This window comes from Porites lutea, chromosome 6 (genome assembly GCF_958299795.1).
Source record: "Porites lutea chromosome 6, jaPorLute2.1, whole genome shotgun sequence".
Taxonomy (NCBI): Eukaryota; Metazoa; Cnidaria; class Anthozoa; order Scleractinia; family Poritidae; genus Porites; species Porites lutea.
In genome coordinates this window covers 8,673,056-8,688,615 of record NC_133206.1, presented here as the reverse complement: position 1 = coordinate 8,688,615, position 15,560 = coordinate 8,673,056, and the positions used below count along the sequence as shown (strand labels likewise).

Genomic DNA, 15,560 nt, shown 5'->3' with positions numbered 1-15,560 from the left:
CCTAAGGATGCGTTCGATTGACCTTATTCTGGGATAGGAATACACAGAACAATCCGGAATTTCCGTTTGATTGACCTGCTATTCCAATTCCGGAAGAAGAGGAAGAGTACATTCAAAACATACTAACGGAATATTGACATCAGTCCTGTGCTTCGCGGGAGGTGTTTACAACAGCAACGGAAATGGCTGACGTCTTCGGTATCTCGGTTAAGCCGCGAAGAAACTCTACCGCATGGTTCCTTACATGAGGAAACCAAGAAAGCTTCTTCAAATTTGTTTTTTAGCAACTGAGATGATTAAGTAGATTGGCCAGCACGGTGGGATTAAGAAGCTGATGTTTCAAGAGTTTGTAGGACACGTCAGATCCTCTATCCCCCTTCACTGGCCAATCTGGCTTATCTACTTGGTTGAAAAAAACTGTTTTATGCATTTTACTCCCTTCATGGTGCAAATTTTGTTGTTGCCGTTTCAGTAACAAGTTGTTGTTTCCAGGGTGGGGTTGTTAGCCCACAACCTGGAGGACTAGGTGCTGCTTTTAGTCTTTCCTCTTCCCCGTAGACCTGCCCGGCTTGGTAAGGCACGTAAGTTACCCCACCATGCCCTTTACCCCACCGAGCCCTTTACGGTGCAACATCACATTCGTGGAAAACTAATCCCTTAATAATACAGATAAAAAAGTGACAAAGTTAAAAGACCGTACTTGATATACAGGCGTCCGTATTTAACGCCTTTAATAGATCTATAGTTTTCCATCTACGAACAAATTAAGGAAAGTTTGCTTGTTATGGAGGTATGGACGGTCCAAAGCCGTGAGGGATGCCGCCGGGTTTTCAGAGACAATCATGTGCACTATAATTTGATCAGAATTAAACATAACTAACCTGATGTTTATGAGGGTTGTCAAGTAGAACTATCTCATTTAACTGGTACGACACCAAGGCATTCCCTCCGATAGCCAACACATGGGCTCTTAATATTGCTTGAGCCTCAGCTACAAAGGCTTGCATAAAGACATTCAAACCGCCATTCTAAAAGAAAAACAGGTGACGAAACTGGTCAGTAATAAGACTATGGCGTGACCATTCAATGAAAAAAATAAACTTCTTTGCTTCTCCTCTGTAGGCTCGAATTGCCACACGTTTGGAAATAATCTTACACGTGCAGTGGAGTCAATTTTTTGCCGCGTTTTTCGTTTTACTCACTGATATTGTATGGAGTATGGAGTGAAAACAGACACGCAAGGATACAGAAAATAGTTTTCTAATTTCACTATCTTTAAATTTTTTTCTCAAAATAACGAGCTTCATTTTGTCAAAACATAACTTTGCACCCGAGGCCTATTTATCACAGTAAATGGCGCCGACAGTTGCGCAGTCTCAGCTTTCAGACGCTCAGAAGTTTTTTTTAGCAGCAGTTTAATTAATTGCTAGTGTGCTGGTAATCAAGTCTACACAGTGAAAATAACAACGTTCGCTCTAAAGCAGTAGACCACGAGTAGTCCCCATTTTTCCTCAGGGAGACTAGAGCGAACGAAACGCGAGTGCGCGTGAAAATTTCCCCACGCGAGAAAGGCGAGCCTCGATTTTCTCGCGTGGGGTGATTTTCACGCGCGGTCGCGTTTCGCTCGCTCTACTATCCCTGAGGAAAAATAGGGACTACTCGTAGTCTACTAAAGCAGTTTACATGGCTTTTGTAAACTTCTCTCGTTCGGCCGCGGTAAAAAATACACGAAGGCAAATCTAAAATTTTCGTTACCTCGCGCACAGTGTGGCTTTCCCGTATTAAAAACAAGTTGATGTTGCCGAGGTATTGCTCAATCTGTGTGTTGGGTAAATACGACATGCCTTTGAAAAACTGTATCGAAACACCTTAAAGCATTGATATTACATGGACTAATTTGATGATGATCATTCTTAGGACTGACAGCGTTAAGAAAAAACGATCCAGATAAGTAAAGCAGCAGAAAATTAACTTCCTGTATGATCTGCGTAATTACTAACCTTTACTTTTGTTTTCAGAGTAAGAGGATGAGCGAGACGTCTTTTAGTTTTTGAATCTATAAAACAAACATGAGGAGAGTATAAATAAGGCTTAGGGCTGACGCAAAGAATGAACACGATAACAGAGGAAAACAAGTCCTTAAACAAACACAGTCGCATTACCCAACTCGTCCTTCATATTTTCCACAGCTGAAGTTTCAACCACCTCTTCAATGGGAAAAAGTAAATCATCAGACTCGGCGCCATTAACGGAGTTCTGAGAAGAACGCGAATGAGCTTAAAGGCAATCAGAAAAGTGCTATCAAGCAGTGATGGTTTCAAGTATAACGATAGATGAGCCAAATCAAAACGCTACTTCACTACTCGGCCAAATACCTCATTGAAACTTTTCACTGCTCGGCCAAGTTACGGTGAGATGATTTGGCGTCACTGTAACTTTCGAATCTCTAAGCAAAATTCTATGGTGGTGTTAAGTTTCTATACAATGAAATTTCCCGCACTGTTATTGAGGAAAACCCAGTTCATAAAAACAAGTTACACAAAAAACGGGTGTTTCTTGGTGTTGAGGATATGGAAGTTAATATCTTAGGTGACGAATTACTCCTTAATTTTGACGGGTTACTTTATAATCTCACACGTAAAATTACAAAATTGCCATAGTAACCTTCTGTACGTCTCAGTGCCAAGATGGCGACGAAGTTTTAAAATGTTACGAATGAAGACGTCAGGGCATTAAAAGATGCTTTAGAAACACTAAACACATGAAAAAGCACATCAAGAAGGATTCTACCGGGTACTTTGCCGAAAAATTCTGAAAATTCTCAACTTAAGCCAGATTTAAGCTCTAAACGTTTGAGAGAGTGGAGTTCTCGATAGATACGATCCAGGATAAACATGTCAAAAATCCTTGAGTGCTAACGTAATTCTTCCCCCGTGATATTTATAGATAATCAAATGGTATACTCATGAAATTAGGGAATAATTTCAATCGTCACCATTAATTCGCTAATTCGCTTTTGTTTTGTGGTGTGGTTATTGTGCAGTGTCTCTTTAATATTTTCTATTACGTCATTTGGTGATTGCATACGTCCGCAAAAAATACAAAATATCTTGAATGAGGTATGTAGAATTCCCCCGTCCCCCACCCCACCCGAGTGGATGACACCCTGGTTTACTACTAGGTTACGAAGTTTAATACTTTCACTATGAGTAGCAGGCTACTTACATCTGTCGCAAAGAGATCTTTTCTGCTTGGATGTGTTTTCTTCTTCTGTTTCTTTGTCCTCTACACAAACTGCCACACCCGTCACAGCCACCTACTCCACAATGATTTCAAAATAACAAAGGAATTACATGTTATTGGTTGCGTACTACTGTAATGAAGATTGTTGGCAAATGTCGTTAAGGGAAGGGAACCCAGGCTAAATTAGCTTCAGTTGTGCTGCATTGGTTGACACTGAACATGATTAAGAAACAGGCATTCCTTCGAGGAAAGCTCAATAAGCTTACTTCATCCAGTTTCTTAAGCGAGTAAAACAAACGAGAAACTTCTTATTTGCCTACCTGAATGTTATCATCCTCTGGGATCTCAATATCAAAATCAATATTTGAAAGACAGCAGGGTGACATGTTACGCAGTTTGAACCACAAACTCTGAAAAACATGGAAAATATTGGGATCATAGTCAAAAAAAGACAATCTAAGCAATTAGACCTGACCCACTGCAAATCTAAACTAAGGGTACTTCACATAAATTGTCCTCTCCCGAATTACAAAATTTACAGCAATCTCAACATATTTACAAATGAGGAAACACTTACAAAGCTAAGATAAGATAAGATAAGACTAAGCAGTGCAAATGTAAACTTAATGTACTGTCACATGATCTGCCCTGTCCCGAATTTTAAAATTTAAAGCAATTTCAACATATTTACAAATGAGGAAACACTTACAAAGCGAATTTGACTATTTCCCAGGTCCTTTTATCAGCCATTTGAGGTTGAACGTGAAACTGGGTCGGCAATGCGTCGAATTGCATTATGGGACTGTTTTGGGAACGCTATCACTTATTTTATCACTACACTATCACTTATTTTATTATTTTTTAGTACACTCGGTTCAAATTTGCCCGCCAAATCATACCCATAGTCATATTCCGTGGTGCTAATTAGCATGTGTAATTAAATGGTGACGAGTGAAATTAGGGAATAATTTCACTAGTATACCATTTGATTACCTATTAATATCATGCGTAGCGAATTACGTTAGCACTCGAGGATTTTTGACATGTTGATCCGGATATCGTATCGATCGAGAACTCCACTCTCTCAAACGTTTAGAGCTTAAATTTGGCTTAAGTTGAGAATTTTCAAAATTTTTCGGCAAAGTACCCGGTAGAATCCTTCTTGATGTGCTCTTTCATGTGTTTAGTGTTTCTAAAGCATCTTTTAATGCCCTGGCATCTTCATTCATAACATTTTAAAACTTCGTCCCCATCTTGGCACTGAGACGTACGGAAGGTTACTATGGCAATTTTGTAATTTAATATGTGAAATTATACATAAACGCTGAAATTTCGCGCCAAAATTAAGGAGAAATTCGTCACTTATGATATTATACTTTTAAATTTCTTGACTTTCCTGTGGCAACCATAAATAACACGACAGATTTACACAGAGAGCGTGGTAAAAGCCAGCACAGACTTACCTTAATTGTGTCCTCAAAGAGTTTAGCAAATTGCTGGTTGGTTCGAATGTCTTCATCGCTGAGTGCTTTTCTCTGTACTGCCATTATCATCTTTAAAAACAATTCACATCAAGGAATTATGCCACCTTAAATAGCAGCTGTCACCAAAGACATCTTTTGCAACTGATTATAGCTAAGAAATGGATAAATCAAATACATTTTGTGTACCTTAACTCCAGATTTAAGGCTGATTGCGCCAGGAAGGGTTTCAGTGTTGCACGAATGAAAACCTTGGGAGAGAAATTTTAATTATTAAAATTATGCTCCAATGTGCACCTTTAATAAATTAAACCTCAAAGCTGACCTTCCGGCGCTGGTTCATCGAGTAAAACAGCTACCACATCTTCGTCTTTCTTGTCATCAACCTACAAAAAAGTTATTCCCGTCAAACTTCTGTCAGTAATATTGGGCCACTTTTGCTGTGCTCAAAAGAACTGAAAGTTGCCTCTTTCATTTCATTTTGAGGGAGATAAGAGATACAGGGTACTTTAACAATGCACTGCCGTATTTCCTCGAAAACGCCCTCCTTCTCTCCGCCACACTTTCTTATATAGTAGGAACGCGAAATATACCTGTTTTCTATTGATACTTCATTTAACATTTGAAGCTTCAACTACAGCGGAATCCGTTCATGTAGGAAAACAGTTTCTTTTTTGACCATTCTTCTTTCAATAGTTTCGTTTACATGAACAATGATGCAAGGTTTTTTTTTCATATGAAGTTTTCGCCAAAATCTAGGTTATAAACACGATTATTTTAATTGAAGGAGGTAGGTAGCCCTCTCCTGATCGTAAAATGATAAAACTTCTAACCGTTGATAACTTGTTTTCGACACTTAACGACATGCTCGTTAAAACCCGTAGTAGAATGACGACGGCTATCATAGGCTATCGCGCTTTCCCGCCAAAACGACGCTGGTTCATGCGAGCGCACCACTTCAAATTGATAAAATATCGTCCTCTTAGTCGTCCTCGCCTTACAATCTAAACGTCTCTGCACAAAGAGATGTACCTCTACAACATAGGCATCTTTTGGCCCCGTACACAAATCCAGCTCAGCCTTGGGCCCCTCATCCTGATCCACATCAGCAGTGATCATAGCAGGGACATTCTGGGATGGACTTAGCGGGGGTGTGGCCTTAGGGGTACTCTGCGAAAAAGATACACATTGAATACCAGGAAAAAGATGAAAACAACGCTACGATCTAGCAAGAGAATTCAAATGATTCAGGTAATCCTCATTTATTTTGGATCTGAACAGAGCCCTTTTTGTCCTGAGTGGCTAGTTAAAAAGGAAAAGAAAAAAAAAGAAAAATACAGTTATAACCCGCGTATAAGAACCTAAGTTTTTCTACGCTAGGCTAAAAAGGTTCTTGCAAAAATGGTGCTAACTGGAAAATTAGGCTACTCAGATTCTCATTATAAACAAAATCAAGAGAGAATGAGCAACAACCAGTTGCAAAAATGTTGAAACACGCTCACGAAAAAACAACCTGTCTTGCTTCAAATCGCAGCTAGTCACAGGTCTGTGAGATAAAATACTGAGCTCCCTCCTCCCCCCATTCAAAGTTGTTTCTCCAAGTTTTGAGCATGGTCTTGTATTGCTACTTTGAAAAGGGGTGGAGGGGGGGTCACACGCACAAGATCATGGACAGGCCATTGAAGCCAAAATACAGTACAGTGTATCAAGTACTTTTGCAACTGGTTGTAGCTCACCCTATCTCTCTCGAAAAAATGAACTAGCCAGACATGGCACAGCCCCTTTAAAGCCTTACCAAATATTTGCTGTTATGAAAAAAAGAATTTACTTACTATATGAACGGTATCTGCAAGTCTAAAGCTGGCTCTGTTCTTGTTAGTTGTGTCCACGATTTGCCTCTGGATCTCAGCGAGACGCTTATCTTCTTCAGCAGACAAACGCTGTATAAAGAACAGGAAATAATGTCATAAATTGTTATATAGCTGGAATTTTTTTCCCAACAGCGCGCGCCCTCTTGGTTATTTCGAAGTCATATGACATCTAACAATGAAACTGTTTCCCGCCAAAATCTCTGAGCGCGCAACATTGCAAAATCTATACCGCGAATGTTGACCGAAGGCCCCCGTTAAAGCGAGATTTAATGAATTTTCAGCTTCAAAATTTCCAGCTGTATAACAAATCACTTAAAGAATGGTCCTTCGGAAAACGGTTAATTTTGTTTTTTAGAAACTCACTGCTTTCCCGAAGGAGGGAGCCCCGGGACACATTGATATTCTCCGAAAACAAAATTAACTGTTTCTCTTGGGACCACTCACTAAGTGTTTATTGCAAAGTCACAAGCTTCTTGGTTCCGGATTGACTTCAAGTAATCCTCAGTATCGAATAACTCACCCGTCCAGTAATCTTTAGCAATGGAGGGGCAGGTAGGGATGCCAAGAAAACTGCTGTAGATGACTGCAAGAAAAATTATAATTTTACAATGATTGAGCAGTTCGTCGAGCGCTAATTAGTAGAGAGCTATGGTAGATAAGAGAACAGCCCATGGAAATGTCGTGATGATTTGTTCTTCTCTATCTTTCGGTTGAAAAGTAATAGTGAAAGTGGATCAACCTAACAATATTGCCTAGTTCCTAGGCCTCATTATTCTGTGAGGACAAAGCGTTTCAGGTCACGTGGTCGGATACGTCACCGAAATGAATTGTCCGAGAGGGACTGGGAAAACGCCGTACAGGGACTAGGCAACTAATAATACAGAAGCTGATCTGTAAAGTTAAATATATAGTTTATATATAAGTCAGAAGAAGATTAAGAGTTAAGGTAATGACATTGGTGGCAGATACGGGAAACAAAACAAAATAAGTATGCAAATATTATCAAGTTTTCATTTGCCTAATATTACAAAGTATTTGGAGAACTTCCACACAGTCATCTGTTTTCTGAAGAATCTCTAGGAGAAATTGTTTCAGAGAACCTTCAACGGAAATGGACGTCAAGAACTGTCCATCTTATTGTAAGTAAAAAACAAAACAAATCGACAACAATTTTCTATGGTCTATACTCTTATCGACCATAGAAATGACGGAAAATCACACGCTCTCCCTCGCCCGCGGCTTGTGGTTTCACTTGAGTGTTGACCATTTGACATCGTTTCTAAGGTCGATAAGAGCGCAGACCATGGGTAAATTCTTGTAGATTTGGTAACAATAATTTTATTACTTCGCATATGCGTATGATCAAATGCGCGTACACTAAGCAGTGATGAATTGCACTGACTAATTGCTGTTTTCTTCCTGAATGAGATGAAAAAGAATTTATTAACACGAAAGTGTTTAATGTTTGCTACGTATTTACCATAAGGGGATTTCAAAATTTTTTTCTGGGAGAGATGTTGTACTCCAGGGGTTGTATGTTAGAAGGGTTTGGGTGACTATATGCGCCTCCTAGGCCTCAGAATTTGTAGCATGTCAAATGATACCCCTTTCAAGAAAAAATACCACATATTTTCTCCAGTTCCAAAATCCTGACGCCATTGGACGTTGCATAGGTGTATTAAAGAAAAGGACCCTCCTCAAGGCCTATTTGCTCTTTAAACACAAAACAGCCAGGAGCGGGGATATCCTGAGTGAGTTAAACAATAGAAGGTGTGAACAATGCAACACTGAGTCTAGACAAAGCCTGTTCTAGGCATTCAGATAGTGAGCTAGCTCACCCTCTCACTGTATTTCATGCTCGCATCCTGGAACAGGCTAATCTAATCACTGAAGGAGAACTAAAGATCATTAAGGATTGTCAGGGAATAAGGAAGAGAGACCAGTCAGCACTATCTTATAAATATAAACACTTGCAAAGGAAAACAACGCGCGTGATTTTGACATTAATTCACACGGCAGAGCTTACCGCTGTTCCAACAATAAGAGTTTCTCCCACAGATATCTGAAGGTGAAGTCCAAAAAGTGCATTCATGCCTTTAACCTGTTAGATCAAATTTGGAAAAAGAGTTTAACATTAAGGGCAGGCACACCTTTGGGTCAGTACTTTCAATAATATCCTTAGGAATGAGCTCATAACAGTATTTTTAACTTAGCCAAGTACTAATATCAAATTTTGGCATTATAACTTTAAATCTATCGATTTAAACTATGTCAGATATACAAAGGGGAAGGTTAAGTTTGGTATGCCCTCCCTAAGAATTAAAGGTGAGAATCAAGTCACTATGGCGACCAAGGTTCGATAACCACCTTCGAAAAAGTTTTACTCATGTTTCCTTTATCATTTTTATTTTGGACAAAAACTAGGCAGAGATTCAATCAATTCCGAAGTTTATCATTCTCAAGTGTATATGAATTTTCTTTTGAATGGTGCCACACATTTGACATCTGAATTTGAATGCATATTGTGAAGGAAGCCAATGAAAATAACTGCAAACATGACAACTTGAAATCCAAAAGGCACACTTTAATCAAACATACTTGATTAAGAAATAATAATGCCTTACACAGAGATTATAATACTCCTGAAATTGTATCTTGAACTAACATCTGCATCTCAATAAAACTGCATTATCTCTCCAGTTCTTGTGTCACATACGGGTTTGTTACCTTGTTGTGGTGATGGAGCTTTCAATTCTTACTGAACCCTACAGCTGTAACACAGGGCTTTTGTTTTATTACCCCTTGTAGGTCTAACCATGCAGGATTTCTTAATGGTTAGAGGCAAGACCAAGGACAGCCCCTGGCCCTATACGTTGGGGGTTTGCAATTGGTGTAAGGCCAATCATGCATCACCATTGTAAAACTTACTGTAAATAATACAGAAACAAGACAAGAAAGAACTGACGATCTTGCCCATCGTTCCGAGAAAACCATTTGATAATTAGATGGAGCATGATTGTCCGGGTGAACGCAATCCTGAATAGGACAGTGATTGACGTTTCGACAATCTGTGCAGTAGTCGTCTTCAGAATCAAAGTGAGTTGTGTTACGTCAGTTGATGGTATTAAACTCTGGTTATTGACCTGATTGGTCAATTAAGTCGCGAAGTTACTGTTCGTCTGTTAGTCAAGGCGCGATGTTATTGGCTATGAAGACTCGTACTGTCATTGGTGCGTTTAAACAACATTTCATTTGTACATTCACAAAATAATTATGCTCAAAATACAATCTCTTTTTTCAATCTACATATACTAGAGCTCAGGTAGTCTTTTCATGGCATAGGAAAAAGCCATGAAATTGCGGCTACAAAAAAAAACAGAATTTGCTCCTTTCTTTTAATTACATGTTAAGGCAAATTGCTCCCCATTTTCCTCTTCTTAAATTAAAACCTTGTGTATACGTTTCAAGCTAGTAATTTATGACTAAATAAAGGAGAGGCAATGCCTTAAACCTAATTCTTACACTGAAATGAAGTGAAATCTAGTTCTCACTGAGTCAGTCTTTTAAACTCAGGGCCTCGTACCAAAGTTCTCAACTTATCGAGCTGTTGGATCTCAAAGTGCATTTTATGTTGTTCACATTTTCGTCTTACTTTGTTCTCTAACTTTGTTGCTAAGTTCTTGTCACCCTTCGAATCAGCAAGCAATGATTGGCCGTACATGAAGTATACTTTGCTTCTTTCTGCAATTGGCTCACATTGGTCAGCAATGCAGTTGAAAACAGGCCCTGCAGTGTTGACATCTGATGAGTCTAAGATGCCATGTTGGTAAAAGTCTAAATGAAAAAGTGCCCTGCAAAGCTTGGCTTGAACAACTGTCACACTTTTATCGACAGTAGCCTTTTCACAGAAATGAATACATTTATTCAAGTGATGTAAAATGAGTTCATGGTCCTCTTTACTGTTTTTCCCTGATGATAAAATGATGTTGACTTTTGCATAGCTAACTTCAGCAATGTCCTCATGACACTCTCCAAGACTCAGCATCATTTCTGCCTCATCTGCCTCTTTCATGGCTTCATCATCTTTACCACGATCATGTAAAATATATGCTTTGCGAATCTTTATTCGGGCATGTAGTACAACTCTGCAAGCATTCAAAAGAAAAGCTAATGACGATAAGAACAAAAAATGCAACAAGTGTATCATTCAACAAAATCACTATGCGACAAACATATTTTTCATCTTTTTCTTGTTCACGCGCTAACTACTGGTACTTAAGGTGGCTCCGTAATTAATACAGGAGCATTTAGCTGTGACAAATTTTCCGTCATAACTTTTTCGATTTTAACGCGATGGCTGCGAAACTTTGCAAAGAACAACAGATATCATTCGGCAATAATACGAAATATTCCGATTTCATTGATGGTAAATATTTCTTGAGAAATTAGCGCTTAAAAGGACCCTAATGTTCAAAGAAAATCGCGTTTAGTAAAAAATTTTGCTGATATTTTTTACTGAAATTTCTGGTATCGGCTTTAATTGATATAATAAATATGCCAGAGGAATTTCAGAAAAATCGTTGGAGCAGAAGTCCGTAACTAAAAGTCGCTCAAAATTCAGCTGTGAAATTGTTTTGGAATTTCAAAAATAAATTACTATTAGGTAGAAGGAGACACCAGTATCAATTTTCGGGACAAGTAAATTCAATGTTTGCTAATTCTGAAAATAGAAGCCGATTGCCCATCGTGCTATTCTTTAAAAGATAGTTTTCAGTTTTAGAAGCACTATAAATTGCTCCAAACTTTGCTCTGACGTCAAAGGACTTGTTCCTCGACATTTTTAAAATATCACTCGGCAGTTTTGGTTCAAACTCCTGCTACATACATTTTGATGTATTGCAATGCATCCTCAACAGCTTTTCCAGCTGTACGTTCACAGGACGAAATAACGTGTTTCCGTATTTTGTAAACTTGACGGAAACGGGAAGTTGCTTATATCCGTCACGTTTCCGCCCTGCGGAAACATGGTGATCTAGTTTTCCATGTACGGGACGCGTTTCCGTTATGTTTCCGCGACGGAAACGAACGATCATGTTTCCGCCACATTTCTGTTATCACATTTCCGTTCTTTCTTGTTTCCGTTACGTTTCAGGTGACGAATTTTTTTCTTTTTTTTTAACCCATGTCCAAGATCGCATGATCAATGTTTCAGAAAATTTGCCTTTGCGTACAATCAAGGTGAATAAAGGTAAATTTACTCTTGAGATCGGGCTATAAACGGTTCTCATGCATTACTCGCGCGCGTTGCATTGATGCGAAGACTGTAAAGCGTGCGAGGTTGGCATTGCTTTCGATTCTAAATGATAAAAATCGCAGAGATTACCAACAGCTTTCGATATTTGCCAGATTGATGTCAATCAGTACTGGCGTAAAATAAAATACTCTTAGACGGAGAATACAAGAGAGAAAATAAGAGGGAATGGGGCCTAGAAGAGAGCGGAGTGCTGGTCAGCGGACTTTTCTTTTGCTCATGCTCATTGCGGTCATTCTTTTTGGCGTCCATTTTGAAAGTGATTGCAACGACTTCAAATTTGCCAGCTTCTGTAGGTTCTAGGAGCATGGAATCGGTATATTTTTGCTTTCTAATGGCACTACAAGACATCTAAGGGTTGTTATGTATATTTGTCGACCCACCGGCCTTCAGTAATCGATCGCTTCCCTCGTAAAGCGACTCTTCTGACACAGTTGAGCAGAATGTGAGACAAAAACCTCGTGATGAGCAAGCATAATTTGAAAGTTGGAGTGTTTTACCGTGCTAAGGCTATCCAAGGCGGAGGATTGTCACGGGGATTACAGATAGTAAGACGAGGTAAGCTTAACAGTTTTCCATATTTCATTTTTGTGGTCTGTAACATTTGATATAATGCTTGGGAGACATATTTGTTGACACAAAGCTGTGATTGATAAGTACAGTAATTTCCCAAGCAGGAAACTGCAACATAATGAACCTGAATCATTTTACTAAACAGGGCAAGGTGCTGCGCTGTGAGGCCTGTGAAATGATTGTAGAAAAATGGTCAGAGGGTTCCCGTGATTTTGTTACAAATAGTATATGGTGAGTCCTGGGACTCATCTTGTGAATAGGCACGAGTCCCTGTTCATAACCAGTGAGTCCCAGTTCAAAAAACAGGGAGTCCTTAATTGAAAATGCTTGGTATGGGCCTTTTAACCAGACAGTTAATCTGGAGACAGACACCAAAACTCTTATTACAGTTTACGGAAATCAAAATATAGTCCTTCTATATATTTAAAGCACAAAAAGACTAAAATAAATATACATCTTTAAACAACAGCTACAGAAATCACACAAACAGGATATTCTACCAAAAAATCTTCAAATCGATCGATCATCCTTTGTATCCTACAGGATGCGTGCCATGAATTTTTTTGCGTCTTTGGGGAATTTTATGTGTGAGTGATGCAAGACGCAGAGGTAACAAAATCACTGGGGTTCAAAACCATTCCAAATAGTGCACAGGTTTAATTTACTGAGAAAGACGGAAAAAGATATTGTTGATCGGTTCATATGTCTCGGAAGTCCCTACACGGAGTTGGGTAAACAGCGAAGTCCAAGTATGTATGCTATGGAAATACAAAAACATTTAATTGAAAATCAGGTTGTTGAGCAACAAAGGTTCATTGAGTCATGTATTGACACGTGATCTCGGTTACTCGTGCAAAAAGTTGACAAATAGTTCCAAAGGAGAGCTTATAATAAGAATATAACAATGCTTGACTGAGAATGCTCAAGAAAAAGTTGAAGAAAGTATTTTTTTTTTCAGTAACTGTGATCCCAGGAATAGGCACTTCTTTGACGAGAGCTCAGTGATTAAAACAACTGGGAAGTGAAGTTACTTTTGAGCAAACTTGTGAAGTTCAGTCACACCAAAGTTGACAACTATGTCTTGAAGTTCGCAATTTGATTCCCTAACTTGCCATGTAATTGGCTACTTCATAATGTAGTACCCAATTTCCCAACGAACTTTACAACGTGGCGTGGTAAATAGTTTGAAATTGACTGTAAAAGAGTGATCCAGACAATACTGAATATTGTGACACAGCCCCTTTAAGTCTTCATTTCAGTGGACAGCAAAACCAGCAGTGGAGTTAAACTAGTAAAACCACTTTTATTTATCCTGTATTACCCTGCAGTTGTATGCAAGCATCATATTGACCAGGGGGGAGGGGGGTACCAGGGCTGTCAATAAGGGCCGGTAGCCGGCCAAAACCGCCGGCTAGTTAGCCATCCTTAGCCGGCTACTTTCATCTCCTTCTACCATAACCGGTAACAAAAAATAAGTACCATCGAATAATGATGATCAATGACATTGAACGTATATTGAACTAGTCTAGATCTGTGAAACGTTCGAACCATGCCATGTTGTGAAACGCCTGGGACACTTTGACGGCATCGTTCCCAGTCTTGCGTGTATTCTGACGAAGCAACATGGCGTCCGCGATGGAAAAATACCTCTTGAAAACCCCTGGAAAGAGGGTTTCCGAGACTCTAAATTCCAAAATGTCCTTAGATGCCTCGGTCCTCAAGAACTTGTGCATTTGGTGCGAGTTCCAAAGCCGCCTACTATTCGTTATCAGCCTGCCACTTAAAAACTTTTTGACAGCCCTGGGTACTCCTTAAATAATTATGTTCTCTTGAAATCTAAACAATGTTCCCACAACTTGCAAAGCAACCAGCAGATTTGTTTACTGATCATTCTTTGAATAACCAAAGATTGCTGGTTTTGAGATAAAAACTGAAAAAGGAAAATTTATTATAGTTTGGTTATTCACAAGTGTATTGATATAATGCTGCTTTTCAGACAACATATTACGGCATAAGGACACATCATTGGCAATATAGACAAAGTGAACAACAGTTTACTACACAACTGTGAAACAGGCACTTTAAAGTGATTTCAATATTATAATTCAAGGAACTGAGCTTTCAGGAATAGTTTTGCTTTGTTTACTAGGTTTGTTGGATTTTAAACTTTGAATTTAAGTTGTTGAACTGACTGTAATAAACAGAGTGAAATGTTGAGAAAAGAATTTGTTTATTCAGAATTATAAGCTCATATTTATAAGCTCTATAGAATAGTAGACTTTGTTTGACTACATTTGACACTTTTTCCAGTGTTTTTTATCAGCATCATAACTACAGTAATCTGATATCCACACTCATAGCTCAGCGTACATTGTTGTCAGTTAAGACATTACATGGTTGTAGTGACTGTCAATTGTTCTTTAGTTTCCCTTGCAACTTCAATACCAAGAAACAATTACAACATGTGAAAAAATTTTTGTCAATTATTGATTTATTTTCCCTGTCGGTTCACCTCTCACTGCTAGAATATTTACTTTAGGAAATACATGTACATGTATATCCAGCATATCACATTGAATGTTTGGCTTTCAACTAGATCAAACTCTTTCAAATGAAAGAGTTTGATGTAGCTCAGCCATTCAACAAAACCCACTCACAAAAAAAAATTGAATGGATCATTCGATTTTTGAAGTCAGTCAAACGTTGAGTTGGGTTATCAAACAAAGTGGAACTCTTATAAGGAATACTTGAATGGAACAAAATCAAATGTTTCAGTTCCAAACAGTTGCTGGCAAGTGTGTTCGTTATTGATCTAGTGTGAAAGCATTTAAGGCGATGCAAGGTCCTGCTTCTTTTATTATTTCCATTTCAGAGTTAAATTCTAAAATAAACATTTTCTGTGAAAATGTCAATACATTCATTTTGTTTACCAAGGAAAAAGTCTTTAAATCTGCAAGTTGAAATCATCTTGAGAATCATCTCAATTATTACTCGATCTTCACTCCTTAATTGGCCTCAATTGTAGCATATTCTGAATCCAGCACTTGTCAGATTTCCCTGGCTTGTTGAGTTGACTCAGTT

General features: G+C 38.6%; 1 protein-coding gene and 2 pseudogenes across 1 annotated transcript in view; 1 reads left to right on the top strand and 2 right to left on the bottom strand.

The window, feature by feature from the left end:
• The window catches only part of LOC140941631 (solute carrier family 49 member 4-like), a 48,497-nt pseudogene that overhangs the window by 7,899 nt on the left and 25,038 nt on the right, over positions 1 to 15,560 (top strand).
• Positions 1 to 15,560, bottom strand: part of LOC140940612 (C2 domain-containing protein 5-like) — a 32,868-nt pseudogene that overhangs the window by 2,149 nt on the left and 15,159 nt on the right.
• Positions 9,003 to 15,560, bottom strand: part of LOC140941703 (uncharacterized) — a 12,327-nt gene continuing 5,769 nt past the window's right edge. Inside the window, exon 2 of the mRNA XM_073390714.1 lies at positions 9,003 to 10,740. Within this exon, the coding sequence (XP_073246815.1) occupies positions 10,143 to 10,740 (598 nt within the window). The 3' untranslated portion in view covers positions 9,003 to 10,142. The remainder of the gene's footprint in view (positions 10,741 to 15,560) is intronic.